The 14,858-nt window shown below is 46.9% G+C and overlaps 1 protein-coding gene across 1 annotated transcript in view; it reads right to left on the bottom strand.

Moving 5' to 3' along the window:
* Nucleotides 1–531: 531 nt before the first annotated feature.
* LOC118713574 (probable inactive 1-aminocyclopropane-1-carboxylate synthase-like protein 2) overlaps nt 532–14,858 on the bottom strand; it is a 95,839-nt gene continuing 81,512 nt past the window's right edge. Inside the window, exons 2-14 of the mRNA XM_036428267.2 lie at nt 9,271–9,806; nt 7,994–8,053; nt 7,501–7,571; nt 7,097–7,166; nt 6,843–6,909; nt 5,793–5,890; nt 5,452–5,529; nt 5,017–5,117; nt 3,939–4,028; nt 2,513–2,558; nt 2,282–2,423; nt 786–928; nt 532–699 (exon numbers count right to left, since the gene is read on the bottom strand). Coding sequence (XP_036284160.2) covers nt 532–699; nt 786–928; nt 2,282–2,423; nt 2,513–2,558; nt 3,939–4,028; nt 5,017–5,117; nt 5,452–5,529; nt 5,793–5,890; nt 6,843–6,909; nt 7,097–7,166; nt 7,501–7,571; nt 7,994–8,053; nt 9,271–9,765 — 1,629 coding nt within the window. The 5' untranslated portion in view covers nt 9,766–9,806. The remainder of the gene's footprint in view (nt 700–785; nt 929–2,281; nt 2,424–2,512; nt 2,559–3,938; nt 4,029–5,016; nt 5,118–5,451; nt 5,530–5,792; nt 5,891–6,842; nt 6,910–7,096; nt 7,167–7,500; nt 7,572–7,993; nt 8,054–9,270; nt 9,807–14,858) is intronic.

Genomic DNA, 14,858 nt, shown 5'->3' with positions numbered 1-14,858 from the left:
CGGCTTGCCAGACACCTTTGTGTCTCATATAAAATCCTATAACCTGGCGATAGACTTGGACTCATTGTGGTTTCTATTACCACTAGTGTCCCTTCACTTGGTCTATTCTCCTCCGTAGCTCAAAATTTATTTTTATAACATAAACGCTCTTTCTTCACTGCTCTATTCCCAGCAGGCAGAACATTGTCCAGCATGTGGTGAGATGCAACAGGTCATTGTTAAATGACTGTCATGTTCTCATAATCTTCAGAGGAGAATCTGACTCCATAGAATAACATCCAGGGACATCCATGATCATCTCTGCCTGTCTATCTCATCTACTAACTCAAGCCCCACAGGGCAGAGCACCACTTCTGATTAGTGCCCTGATCAATGGCAGATCATGTAATCCCTGTTTGCAAAGGAACTTAATCAAAATATGAAAGTGCAAACCATCTAAGTATAGATGAGCTGAAGCTATAGATACTAAAGGCCAATAAGGGAAGACTCAGCTATTGGACTACAGGAGGGGAAGACACCAGGATTGGAATGTCAGCGCCACTCACCGACTTCCAGGCGCTGGAGCTTATCTGCAAAGGTAATTCGGAACCAGCCAGGCTCCTTACACTTGTAAGCCTTGCCAGGGGCTAATAGAAGCTTGTGGTCCAGGAAGCGGCGATACAGCTGCTGCTCTTCCTCAAATGTGCATGGATCCAGGTACTAGGGAAGACAGAGGGTCAGAGCTGAGCCCAAGACCTATCAGGCAGGTCTGCCGAAGGACACCTGTCCTCACTCCCAGAGCTCACCTCTTTCAAGTTGATCCAGATATAGAGGCCAGAGTCACGATTGAGAAAGGGGATCTTCAATGTTTTCAACATGTTAGTGATGTACTTGTGAGCTTCCTGCATCCGGGAGCTATTAGTGGGCAGGTACACGTTGTCAATCCATTCTGGATGGTGATAGGGGAGAACGCTGTCACAGATCCTCTGGCACAGAACTGACAAGAATTCTTTGCCACATGCTCCTACCTGGACTTCCTGAGAGCTATTTCTGTCCAAGACTGACTCCGCACTATATTTGAGTCGATGGCATCCATATTCAAAACTTACCTCCTACCTACTACCTACAGCTCTGGCGAAGACACTGGGCTTCTCCGTAAACCTGTAGAGGTGTTCTGTTTGACTTTACAGCTCTGACACAAGAGTCAGGGCATCCTCTGTAACGGGTTGATGCTTTTGTTGTCAAATGAGCAGGAAGCAGGAACTCATAGCTCCCCCTACCTCCTGCCTTACAACCTCAAACAGTGGGCTTTGAGGTATTTGGTGATGATCTTAGCCCAGTTGTTCTCAGTATTTGCAGCACATTGAACCACCAGGGGAGCTTATGGAAATCCTCATGGCCAGGTTATATCCCCAGATCACCTAAGTCATAATCTTTGGGGTGAAGCCCACACACTGGCATTTAAGATCCCTATGTAATTCCTATGTGTTTCCCAAATTGATAGCCATGTTCACGGGGCTGGGAACCTGGTTTCTGCCAAATATCAAAGGGCCTGGCACCATGTAGAGAAACAGGTCAATGGATTTCTCCTATCTACCCTTTTACTCACCCAAAGATGGAAATAAGTTGTTTTCTCAACCAGATTATTTGGTCACTTTCATTTATTTAATTATATCCCAGCTTTTAATTTAAGTCTGCTAGACTAACATCTGCTCTACTACAGGGAATTAAAGAAAGGGGCTCTTCTCTATGTTTGGACCATGGCACTAAAGGGTGAAGTTGTCTCTGAAGCCGGCATTCACATCAGATCCAAGGGGCAGAAGAACCCAAGGGCCATAGATGTAGCCACAGCAATTTGCAAAATGGCAGTGCTCCCTTGGCCACATTGGAAGATGAAGTTAAGTCATAGTTGAGGAATCAGGGCACTTGTATCTTTGTAACCTTTGCCTGAGTTAGCAGAATATTGGAAAGGGAAAACAGGCTTTGACATAAGGACAGATTTCTGAAGTTCCCCCAGAAGTCTGCATATAATTGTCTATCCCCTTTCCAAGCGGAGCAAGAACTACCAGACAGCCAGAAATTAAAGCCCATCCTGGCTTTTAGTGCAGCAACTCCCGCTTCTGCCTACAACCTAGTGCCCCTCTGAGCTGCATCCTGCCTTCCTTCAAACTTCCTGTCCTTCACCATGACACATGAGACAGCAATAGGATGTCAGGGGACTGAAGGCATGACAGAGGCCCAAGCAGACCCAGGAATTCCCCTATGGCCCTGATCACCAAGATGCCTGGATGGAGCTCAGTACCTCTGTCCTGGAGCAGCCGACACAGCTTGTGCTGGGTGATGCCAGAGATGCCGTGGAGGAAGCCAAAAGCACCCACAGCAAAGGCCACCTCTTTGTTGTGAGTGTACAGAGTGCCAAAGCGGAAGCCAGAAATCCCAAAACCCTAGAGGAAGAGAGGGAAACCTGGTTGGTTTGCCTTCTTCTCTTGGCTCCTCTTCATTCCTAACCCAAGGACAGGCAACTGGGACTCACCTTACTGGTGCCCCAGATCACATGGGTCCTGTTGGGGTCAGGCAAACTGGAGAAGAGACAGTACAATCAAGGTTATGGAGAAACTAGAGGCCCAGTGCTCAAAATTCGTGCTCGGGGGGTGGAGTTCCTCAGCCTGGCCTGTACCCTCTCCAATCTAGGAACCCTCAGGCTTATGTCTGATGGCCAGTTTATGCCCCATCCCAGAGGGGTCTAATCCAGCAGTTGGACATCCCTCTTGCAATCTGGGACTGCTGGCTCATAACTACTTGTCTGCCTACCAGCTTGATTTCCACCTAACCACTCCCCTGCCAGCCTGATGGCCCCCAACTGCCCTCCATGGCTGGCCTCATGGCCCCCAACTACCCTCCCCTGCTCACCTGATCGCCCTTAACCACCTCTGCTTTGGCCCCCACTACCTTGGCTTTGTCTGGAAGGAAGTCGGATGGTAGGAAGGTGTCATGGTCTAATTAGCATATTGCCCTTTTATTATATAGTATAGATATTTGAAGGATAAAGACTTGGGGTCTTTGGGTGAAAAGGAGGAAATGAAATTGAGGTCTTTCCTCAATAGAAGGGCCTACAGGGTAAAATTTCAAAACTCAATTGCCCCAGTTAAGCCAAGAAATGAATACAAGGTATTTGGGGGGAACAAGATGAATGGCTCTCAAGTGCCTATTGAATAAAATCAGGACCCTCAGCCTGGCTTGTGGGCCTGCCTCTATCTGGTCTCAAGCCACTTCCTGTTAGTTGATTTTTAGCACCCAACATTTCTAAAACGTGCACACTTCTTACTGTTCCACCCATGTTAATACTTTTACTTCATCCAGGAATTCCATTTCCTTGTTTTGGCTGTTAGAATCCTATCCCAGGGCCAAATACTGTTCTTAAAAAGTTCTACCCCATTTTTACATTTTCCATAGAAACCTTTCAAGAGGTTCATACATGAAACTTCAGCAGGACTTCATCCTGACTTTTTAAAAAATATATTTTTATTGATTTTTAGAGAGAGAAGAAAGAAGGGAGAAAGCAAAACATCTACGGTATGTGAGAGCAGAGCATCCATCAATCAGCTGCCTCCTGCAAACCCTTTACAGGGGATCCAGCCTTTCAGCCCAGGCATGTTCCCTGACCAGGAAGTGAACCAGCAATCTTTTAGGAGGACACCCAACCAACTGAGCTACACTGGCCAGGGCCATCTTGATTTTTGATAGTGCACTGTCCACCTTGCCCTCAAGTTTCCTCATGTACAAAATGGCATTTAGAAGAGAAGACACTTGAGAGGTTGGATGAGGCCTTGCAAGTTTTCATATCCCAGTTGGTACTTATTTTCGTTTCAAGCACTTAGCCCATTAAATTTAAGGCACATAAACTGATCCAGCAAAGCAGTTGATGATTCTCATTCCCACTCCAGCTGAGACCAACTCACCTTTCCATGCTCAGAACACTGTGGAATGGGATGGATTCATCAAACACAGTCCCCATGTATATCTCATCAATAATCACATGAAGGTTGTTCCTGCAAGTTAGGCAGAAAAGGAAAAACATTAAGGTTGTCTCTCTGATCTTAACTCACTTTATTTTATGGTCAATTCTGAATACAGATCAGATTCTCCTATTGCCCCAGCAGCGCATCCACCAAAGATCATGGTAAGGCAGAGGGGCTAGTACACCAGAAAGGACATTACACATTGCTAGGGAGTACTTGGAGGGCATATAACCCAAAAGACACACATGAGAAAATCTTACTGAACCTTTCAATCCTCAAGCAGAGACCACTTTTTGGTGTTAAGTGGGTTAAAACTTATATGTACATGGTGTTTATTCTCCCAGTTGGCCCTCTGAGGCAGTACTGTTATCTCCATTTCACAGATGAGGAAACTAGTTTCTGAGACAACGTTAATATCCTTTGTTAGCAGTTTTTGGAGCTGAAATTTGAACCTAATTCTGTCAAATTTTATCATTCTTCCTCTTTTCCTCATGCTCTGTAATTGATTGCTCTGGGTTTTATGAGGCTTGGACAAGTGCCTCTCTTCTAGAAAATAGAAGACTCTCTACCCTCATTAACAGGGCTGTTTCTGGACTTCAGACATGTCAGATATGAAATGTTCTTAGGAATAGGACATTTCTTCATCTTCATCCCACAACATCCGACAAAAGTCTCTCTTTCCTGGCACCTCAGGCCAAGTAGGTTGGAAGTGGATACTGGGAAAGTGCTCATGCTAGAAGAAGTGGATAGGCAAAAAACAAACAAACAAAAAACTATAGTATGATTGTTACATAGGTTTTTGCACATAGACAAAGACTAGAAAGAAAATAGGGGAGAAAAGATTGGTGGAAGCTGTAGCATGTGGTTTCATTTTCCTCCATTCCCATTTCAGTTAGTTGTACACCACCTTGCAGAGTATAATAAGCAGTAAGCATAGTTAGGAGGAAATTATTTCTGGTTCTGACTGCTTGTCTATGACCGATGGCAATTTGTTTAATTTCAAGGGGTAAACTCCTACCTCTTGGCAAATTCCAGGTATTCCTTCAGTGAGTCCTGAGAATAGATGTCTCCCAGAGGATTATTGGGGTTGATGAGAATAAGACCTCTCACTTTTTTCCCCTGAAAGAACCAAATATAACCCAATGAACACAAACACTTCACATCTACTTCACATTCAGCCAATGTCAGTCAGGACACCAACATAGGTCATATAATCAAGGTCTAAATTTGATCTTGAAGCACCTATCATAGTGTCCCCAGGGCAGAGCAGGAAGAAGAGCTGGGGACTGCCACTGAGAAGGCTCAGGGCTCCCAGAGGGACATGTCCCTGGAACACTGCCTCTTCTGAAGAAGGAGTCCACACACTCTTGTTGAGAAAGTTGGAGCAGAGGCTCAGTACTGACCCCCCTTCAGGGGCAGCAGTGCCCACCCCGACCCATGGTCCTCTCCTTACCTTAAACCCAGCCTCAATCAGGGCCTTCTCCAACTTGTCCACAGTCAGCTGGAATGGCTGGGTGTTCGCCCCAGTGATCTGGAACACAAACACTGCCTGAGGACTACCCATCTGAAAGCTTCGAAGCTTTGATCCCTCATTCCCACAAACTGTGAACAATCCTTGGCTTTCATACCCAGGGTACCAGTCCTACCTGCCCTCTGTGCCAATTTTTTCATCCTCACCCCATCATCACTTATATGAGAGGAAAGCAAGCCCCCCACCCTATCCTATGCCTTCAAATTCCTTCCAGACATTCCATTTCCTAGGTGGGCTGAGCAAGGAAAGGGCCCCATTCTGACCTCACTGTCCAGGTAGACAGGAATCAGCTCAACATTCACATATAGGCTGGAAGTAAACGTGAAGCCAGAATAGAAGGGGGTGATGGTCAGAAAGGCATCTGGAAGCACAGGGAGACAAGGCTGTTAGTCCAGGGTCTCTCAGTCAGAACCTACCACATACAATCTGATCCCCAGTCCAGCAGCAACTCTACCAACAGAATGGCTTACTTGGCCAATTCCTCCTACTTGGGAATTAATACTTTGGGGCTCAGGTTCTGTAAAAAGGTAGCTATTCTTATAAACAATATTTGGGGAACAAAACTCTAATGTCATCCTTGGGACTATACTAGAGGAGGAGACAAGGAAAGAACAGTGTTCTGAATGGCTCAAAACCAGGGCACAAATCAAGCCAGCCCTCCTAGCAGGGTGAGCACTGAGCACTCACAAATTCTGATCAGCTCCAGAGCAAACATCAGAGGCTTCTTCTCCACATGACTAAGATTATCTGCAACTAGTGGCCTCATGCATTCTCCTCTTCCCATCATTTGGCCTTATTGATAAGCTAATGAAGATCTATGGCTTAAATGAAACTGGCCACCTTGGTAACTACCTTTCATGCAGCCAAAGCTCATTAAAGTCTGAGATTCTTGTTTGGACATTGTTAAGAGGGACATTGAGAATAGAACTCTCAGCCTTACTTGATCTAGAATTAATTAGACATTATTTTTTAGGAGGCAGTGATAGAAATTCTATATAGTTTAATCTAGTTTACCAGGGATCTCTGTATTGGAGTTGACCCCAAGTCCAGCTAATAAAATAATGGGTTGGCTCCCACCATCACCATCCCTAGAGCATATCACCTTGAGAATTCTCCCATGATTTCCTTCCTCATTAGGTGGGGATGCAAATCCCTCACTCCTACAGAAATAGTAGGAAGATGTTCTAATCAGTGTAGGAGAGTCCTAGCACATTAGGGGAAGGGCCTGAGTCAAGATGGTTTTTTTTTCCTTCTGAGGCCCAGTGCCTGTGTGGTGCTATTTCCCTGAAGGAAAGCAGAGCCTGTCGACTTACCACCTGGATTACATAGCACCAAGGTCAATGCAGAGAAGATAGCACAGCAGCCACTTAGAACAACCACCTGGAGAAGATGCAGAGAACGCAGAAGTCAATCCCCATGTATAAAGGGCTAGTACCCCTTGGCTTTTACTTTGTCTTGACCCTGATGGGTCTCTGCTGGTTCTCCCTGTACTCTCTGAAAAAATGCAGAGTCCTTCAAAAATACATCTCTCCACTAGGAGATAAATGATGCTGGGAAAATGACTCACATTTTCTGGATCAAGCTGCTCAGGTGCCTTGCAGTAATGGGTCAGGAACCGGGCTACTTCTTTCCTCAGGCTATGGAGAGACCCAGAAAAATCTTGTGGTTCCCAGGTTTAGACTGCAGTCTTTTCCAAAGGGCAAAGAGTCTAAATATGCTTCAGGGATTCTGACAGAGGCTGTCAGTTCCCTGGGTTACAGATGGTAAATCTCGCCAGGATCTCAAGCCTTTAGAATTAAACATCAGTGCCATTTATACTGTAGCAGGCTACCTCCAAATATTGAGCCCTAGGCATTTTCTAGAAGTTCTTCCCCAAAGAAACGGAGGTCGCCAAGCAGGAATCTTATACTTTGAGCCATTCCCTGCATGGTGCCTGTGGACCAGGAGGCCATAGATCTGGAAGTCACTTACAATGCATGTCCACTCCAATCAGGATATTGCAGAAGGTCATCATCAATGTAGTTCATGTCACTTTGACTCAACTGTTGACAAATAAAGCATGAGGACAGCCAGTCCAGGATGCACGTGGGCATTTGCCCTACAACACAGGGCCTCCCAGAGGGCAATGGGCACACATGCTGCATGCTCCTGAATGAAGGAGGCCCTGGTCTTCTTATCAGATCACACAAATGGGTAACTTACTGAGAAATGCTTAATTAGCAATCCCCCCCCCCCCCCCCAACCGAACACTTGGGCCAAGGGCTCCCTTGTCAGTCTACCCAAAATATGCCCATCCAAAGAATACCTCTGAACACTCATAAAATCCAGGAGATGACACATGCTATTCCAGAAGTTTTCCCCCCCCCTCCCTTTCCTAATTGCCTAAGACCCACTCCTATAGCCTCCACATGCTAGGGGGCCTGGGCCTGAATATGGGCCCCAGCAAGCCCAGAACTTGGCTTACCCTTTCAGTCAGCAGATCAATGCAGAGCTTGTTCTCACTGAGGCCAAGGTTAATGAAGCCCTGCAGATAGAAGGAATCTGAGATCAGCCCTTTAAACATGTCAAAAAATACTCTTCTCAGATGATTTCCAAAGGGAAGAGCTTACTGTCCCATGAGGCAATTCAATCCACGTTTACATGTTTGAAAGATTCCCACAGCCCCAAAATCATACAGCTTGCAATACCCCACTTTGGAGCCACAGAGATAAATAATAGTTATATTACATACCATCAACCAATCATTGGGTTCTTATTATGTGCCAGACACTAGACTAAGTGTTCCACTTGAGTTGCTTTCAATTTCACTATTCCTGATAGTAAAGTTCTAATATGGCCCCTACTTTTAAGTGAGGTAAACTAAGAAAGATTGAATAGCCTACTAGCCATACCACCTTGGTGATGGGTAGACTTTACCTGCCTGCCCCAGAATCTGGATCCTTAAGCACCACAGACCCTGCCTCATACCCATCTTTGTCATTTCCAGTTCCATTTCCAGGATTTTCAAGTTATTAGAGGAGTTACAGTTCTTCAGAGTCCCAAAGGGTATCCGACTCACTTGGCCCCCAGAAAAGCACATGGCGATTGAGCACATGTCACTCAGAAGCAGAGAGATGATTTACTCATGCTGCCCTCCACTCTGTGGCTGGAGAGCTGTTATGAACATCTCTTGCTGGAAGCCTTACAATGACTCCCTGTCATTCTTAGGATAATATGCTACCCCTGACCACCCCTGTCCATACTTCTTGTCACAGCCCTCATTGCCCTACTCTATCCACATGGGCCTCTTTTCCATTCACTCCAAGCCCTTCCCACCTAAAGCTTCACACACACACACCCCATCCCACCACCACCACCTTTAAGATAAAGCTGGCAACCTCTCAGTGCTCTCAGCAACATTATTGTTTCTTTCCCAATGGCTGATAACTATCATCCCTAGATTGAGTTCAATGAGAGCTGGTTCACTTACACCTATGACCACAGTGACTCCCAGAGGTAAGAGCAGGGATTAGGGAAAGAAACCAGAGGGGAAAAAGGGAATCCAGTCTCAGCCCTTCACCTTTCTTGGGCATGTCATTCTATTTTGTGCCCATTTCCTTATCCATAAAGAGAGAATACCACCTATTTCATAAAGCCAGGAAGAGTGAGCAAGAGAGCACAGTACTTGGCACAGGACTCAGTAAATTTTAGTGACTAGGCTTCTCTAGTGTGCCCTTCCTGCCACCCCGCCCCCATCCTCACCAAGGCGTTTTTGTCCTCCTGGTATTTGTCTCCTATGTAGGCTATGAAGTCCTTGAAGCTGGATTTGTAAGAGGCAGAGATGTCAATCCCACGGTTGGATAGGTCACAACTGACAACTGCAGTTTTTGAATCACTCAGTTGGTCATTTAGCTGGTCAGGCTTCCTGGGCAATTGGGCCTGCTGCCCATCACCACCCCTTGAGTCCAGGGAAAGGCGAGGTAGTTGGGGCTCCAGGCTACTTGTGGCACCAGCCTGTAAGAGGTTGACCACCTCACCAAGTAATTGGACAAAGATGGCTTCCTGGTCTCTGATGTCCTGACCGCGTTGTTGCTTCTCCTGCTCCAGGTCCTCCTGCAGGTGCCTGATCTTCAGCTTCCTGGAGTACTCGTCTATGATCTGCCGCAGGTGCAGGATCAGCTCCATCACCTGGGAGTGAGGCTTCTGGGTTTTGAGGCCTTGGCCCTTCATTTGGAGGCTGTTTGGTTGGTGACTCATAGTCTGGGTCGTGGTTGTGGTCTCAACAAGCTTTCCTGAACCTACAGAGAAAGAAAGAGACCATATACTGCAGTAACATAGACTCCCCCTGACCTCAGGCTGGCCTAGTGTCCTCCCTCATCCACACTAGGTTATAGAACTGAATTGGTTCTGAAAGAGTTACCTACTCATCCAAGGGCAATGCCTAAATTGTCCCAGCCCAGACCCTTGGGCAATGTGCTTCCAGCATCAAGCCCTGATCATCAAAGCCCTCAAATAACCACCACAAGACAAAAAGAAGCAAAAACAACAACATTAACAACACATTAAGCCCAGCGGCATTATCACTTTTGAGGAGATTGTTAACAATGTCTGACAGGTGTGGCACCTGCCTAGTCTGTGCGCTGCAATGCTGATGGCCAACACCCTGGTGATATCATAGCTGGAATGCCCAGCTAGTTAAGAACTACAAAGGAAAATGTTTCAATTAAAGATCATTTGACAACAACAAATATATATATATATTTCTGAGGGGGGAAAAAAGAATCTTAGGGCTCACTTTGAGGAAAAGTGGAAACTGAACAGATAGGCTCTGAGTTCTCTACCCTGTGATTCAACTAGAGTAATTCCTGCTTCATAATATTCTAAGAAAGAAGAGGGATGCTGCTGCTATAAGAAAGGAGAAAGAAGAAAGGAAGGGAGAATAGAGGAAGGGAGAGAGGGAGAGAAGGAGAGAGGAAAGGAAGAAGGAAGGACTAAAATCTTGTCACTTCTATTATAGGTTTGTGGTACCAACACTTCAAAGTACTGGACACTATGCCCAACTCTCCAAACTATGTTTGGTCAACTTGTGATGTTCCCATAGCAACCTATACTTTTAAGTCAGTGATCGGCAAACTCGTTAGTCAACAGAGCCAAATATCAACAGTACAACGATTGAGATTTCTTTTGAGAGCCAAATGTTTTAAACTTAAACTTCTTCTAACGCCACTTCTTCAAAATAGACTCACCCAGGCCATGGTATTTTGTGGAAGAGCCACACTCAAGGGGCCAAAGAGCCACATGTGGCTCGAGAGCCACAGTTTGCCGACCATGGTTCTAAGTGACAATACTTGTCCAGTGTCTGTATAAATCGTTATATTCTTAGCACAGTGCCTGACATGTGAGTAACTAGTTTTTTAAAGTGGTTAGAATGAGAACCTCTACAGGCAAGTTTACAGAGCAGAAAATGGGGGTGAGGTCAAGTAACCAAAAGAACAGGGCTTTCCGTGCAAAATGTATTTTCTGATATAAGGAAACAGAATGCAGAAGGCCAGAAGGAAACTTGGCAGGTGGGCCTCTGCCAAGACCAGACCTTTCTATTAAAACAAAACAAAAAAAGTCTATTGTCTTTCCATAAAGGCCATAATGTCTCTAAATTGTCTAGTGTTGAGTTATACCAATCTCTCCTCAAGTCTTTTGCCTATACCTCTGGTTTCAGTATTCCTCAGCTCCCAACCATCTACACCTCTCAAGCCACTTGCAGGGGTCTTCTACAGCAGCTACAGCAGGGTCTCAGAATGTTCCCAGCTGGTGCCAACAGCCCTCTGATAAGAGCTGAAGGACAGACAAACAGTAGAAGCCAAGAAGGGGACATGGACATGGGAAATAAACCAGCAACAAGCTGGTATCATGATCATTCATGATTTAACACATGGGTATACTCTTCAGACCCAGCACACTCTGAAAGTCACTTTTCCTAGTGCCCTACAAACCATCTCCCTCTGCCTTGCCCTCCAGCCTTCCTTCCCCTTGCCAGAGCCTCCCCTGATGTCTCAGTAGTCTAACCGAATTCGATTCTTCCTTCTTAGTGTGGCAGTACAATAAGGATCATAGAGTTTTCTTAACATGCTCAGGAAACAAGGTGTTTGGGGATAGGGATCCCTAAGTACTGGTGGAAAAATTGAAATCTCAGGCCAAAGCAGCCTGGAGAAGCCTAGATTCTATTCTACAGTAACTATTCACCAATTGTCTGATGTCAGAAGAACTATTTCCCCATCTGGGCATCAGTTTTTCCATATGTAGATGAGAAGATACTTGCCTCGATTCAAGATAATAAAACGGAAGCTCAATGAAGACAAGTAACTTCTATGGTTCCCCAGTAGAGCCAGGATTTAAGCCTCAGACCTCCCACATTAACCCAGAACTCTCAGACAGAGGAGATTACCAGCAAGAAACCAGCCCTTGCGTGGTCTGTTCCCTTCCCCTCGCATTCCCCCAGAGATTTCAGGTTCTAAAGCTGGACTACTATGTTCAACAATGTTGTCATCTGATCTTATGGGTGACTCAGAGTCCTTGGACAGAAGCAAACAAATTTCTGGGAGTGGTTTAACTTAGCCCTCAAACTTCTCAAAGGGTCATTTTTTGAAATACAGTGTCCAGCACACAGAACATCCAGCCACGTGAACAAGCAGCATGGGCTAAAACCAGCACAGACAACAGAAAGGCCAACTGGACTCCAGCTGCCAGGAATAGATTGTAAGATCATTGCTTTCTCATTCATGGGATGGGATCCATGAGTGGGGCAGTGAGGTCTGGGTCCCCTTCTGGACCACAGGTTTTTCAGCTTCTGCCATCATTACAAGGCACAGAGGGGGTTCTTGGTTAGGGTTTGTTGGTGACTATTGATAACTTACCAATTAGTGAGGGAAGATGGGAATGGAGAAATCCATTAGTTGTAGCTCAGGTGAATGTTGACAATGGATTGATTTGCCCAGAGGAAAACCCTCATGTTCCTCAACCTCCTCCATTTCCCACCTCTCCCTCAGCTGATGCTCTCTCCTAGCAATGGCCCCCCTCCCAGCACAGCGCTGTCCCATGGATTTGCCAAAAGGGGTCGCTGAATCCTAACTTTCCTTCCTGGCTCAGAAAACTCAGGGTAGCTATAGCTGAGGACTCAGAAGCCAGGGTGAGAGTGGAAGGGAAGTGTGGGAAGGTCCAGAACCCCTCCTAGAGCCGCCAGTGTGTCTTCTGCAAGTATCATGTCCAATAAGGTATGGGCACCTGGCTGGACTCAAGCAATACAATCCTGTTCTAACTCAAACCAACCCCGTACTCTGAGAGCCTCTAGGATATTGGTCTTACAGGCAGGACCCCGGGCTCAGTGGTCACACAACTAGAAATCATCAGGGGAAGGATTAGATTCCAGACTTGGCAAATATTTGTTCCTCCTCCATTCCCCTTCCAACCCAGTTCCTTTTGGCTTCTCTGTTCCAAGGGCAAAGCAAGATTCCAAGTCTGGCATCTGCCTTGGCCCAGCTCAGAAGGCCTTGGCTCTCTTTGCTGGTGGGAAGGCCAGGAGGGAAGCAGAGTCCCTCCTCCAAGAGCACTGCCTGGCTGCCCTCAGCTCCCCGATCCTCTGCTTTGCATCATGCTTGTTCCCTTGATTTCTATTCCCTGGGTTTTTAAGTAGTCACTTGCCCACAGGCAAATTCATTTTGGAGGGAGGAGTGTGGCAGGCCCAGGTATGAGGGTGAAAGGGGAAAGATTCAGCAAATGGTCCTCTGACCCAGCTCAGAGAGGGACAGCAATGAAAGCGAGGTTCTGAGGGGCCTACCTGAGAGGACCTGGCCTGTGCACTTTGTGTGGCCAGAACCTGGGAGTCCAATCATGGGGCTTTCTTTGGTGATGTGGGTCCTGAGTTCCACATACTGGGCCTCCCAACAAGGCAGGGAGGAGAATGACCTTGGTCCCACTGACCCAGGGGAAGTGCGCCCATCATTAGGAACTTGTTTTGAGGCCCTGTGGATGGACCTCTCATCCCAGCCCTAATTTTATCTGTATGTGCTTTGGTGTAAAAGGATGAGAAGATCCATGGCTTTTCATCAGACTCCCCCAGAGACCCAGAGTCATTCTAAGGCAGAGGGGTTCTTCCAGGTTCCAGGGAAAGCTCGATTAGAACCCATCATTCGGGGTACTCCCTGCCTCCTTTGCTCTCCCAACCTCCTCCCTCCCCCCCCCCCACACACACACAGCATTCCCCAATTTCTTTGCTTGGTTCCTCCATCTCTTTCCTGTGCCTGGATTGCATCTACTTCCATCCAGACTTCAATAACCTCTTCAAATATGAGTAACCCATTCTCCTTCCAGACCTGAGGCTCCGTTCAGTGAGTCTTTCTGGGCTCTTTCTGTTTGCTTTCCCCAGGCTCTTCCTGCTTCTTCTGCCCCAGAGGAGTTGGTTCCAACCACACACACACACACACACACACACACACACACACCCCACCCCCAGGACTCAGTATAGTGCTTAGGACATGAAGAACGAAGAAAGGAGTTTTGTTTCATTTCCACAGACACTATCTCTGCCTTGTCACCCACACTTCAGAGCCCAGGGCCCCCTTCAAGAGCCCTGGTCCTGGGATAAAGGCCAGGTGACCTGGTCCTGGGTGTGCTGGGGAGAAGCAGGGGATGGCAGCACGGGCGCCTGGGGGCCTGGCTCCCTGAGGGCAGTGCTGTAAACATCGGCGGGCACTGAGCTCATCTGATGGCTGTGGTCCTGAGAGGTTTCTCTTTCTGTGTGGGGTGTGGGGTGTGGGATGTAGGATATGGGGTGGGCAGTGTGCTCTGTATGGAGCTGCTGTCAAGACCTGAGGTTCAAGGCACAGTTTAAGGCCCATCTCAGCCACTTACAAACCGCGTGGCTGTAAGTTACTAAGTATCTCTGGGATCAATGTCTCATGTGTGAAGAGACATGAGGGAACAGGGGTTCAGACGATTCATGTGAAGTAATGGATATAAATGTGAGCCTTTTTCCAGATTCTTTCCAGCCACCCACCAAACCATTCCTTCACCTGATCGTTAAAATACTTATTCTTTCCATCCATTTTCATTGAGCCACCCCTGCCCCCCCCCCCCCCCCCCCTGCTCGCCAGTCTCCTGGGGCTGGGGCCATTTCAGGGAATATTCTGGAAGCAGCTGACTCCTCTCCCCCATTCCCAGGAGATCTAGATGATGACGAGTAGAGTTTCCACCGGACTTTTTCTTCCAGTTGCACCACATTGGCCATTTCCTCCCACCGGGAAGTCTGCCGGGAAGTCTCCTCCTTGTCCCCGAGAGCCCTGCTCTGACTTCCTTGC

The sequence above is a fragment of the Pipistrellus kuhlii genome, unplaced genomic scaffold, assembly GCF_014108245.1.
Source record: "Pipistrellus kuhlii isolate mPipKuh1 unplaced genomic scaffold, mPipKuh1.p scaffold_m20_p_9, whole genome shotgun sequence".
NCBI classification, from domain to species: Eukaryota; Metazoa; Chordata; class Mammalia; order Chiroptera; family Vespertilionidae; genus Pipistrellus; species Pipistrellus kuhlii.
This window is presented reverse-complemented; position numbering and strand designations above follow the sequence as displayed.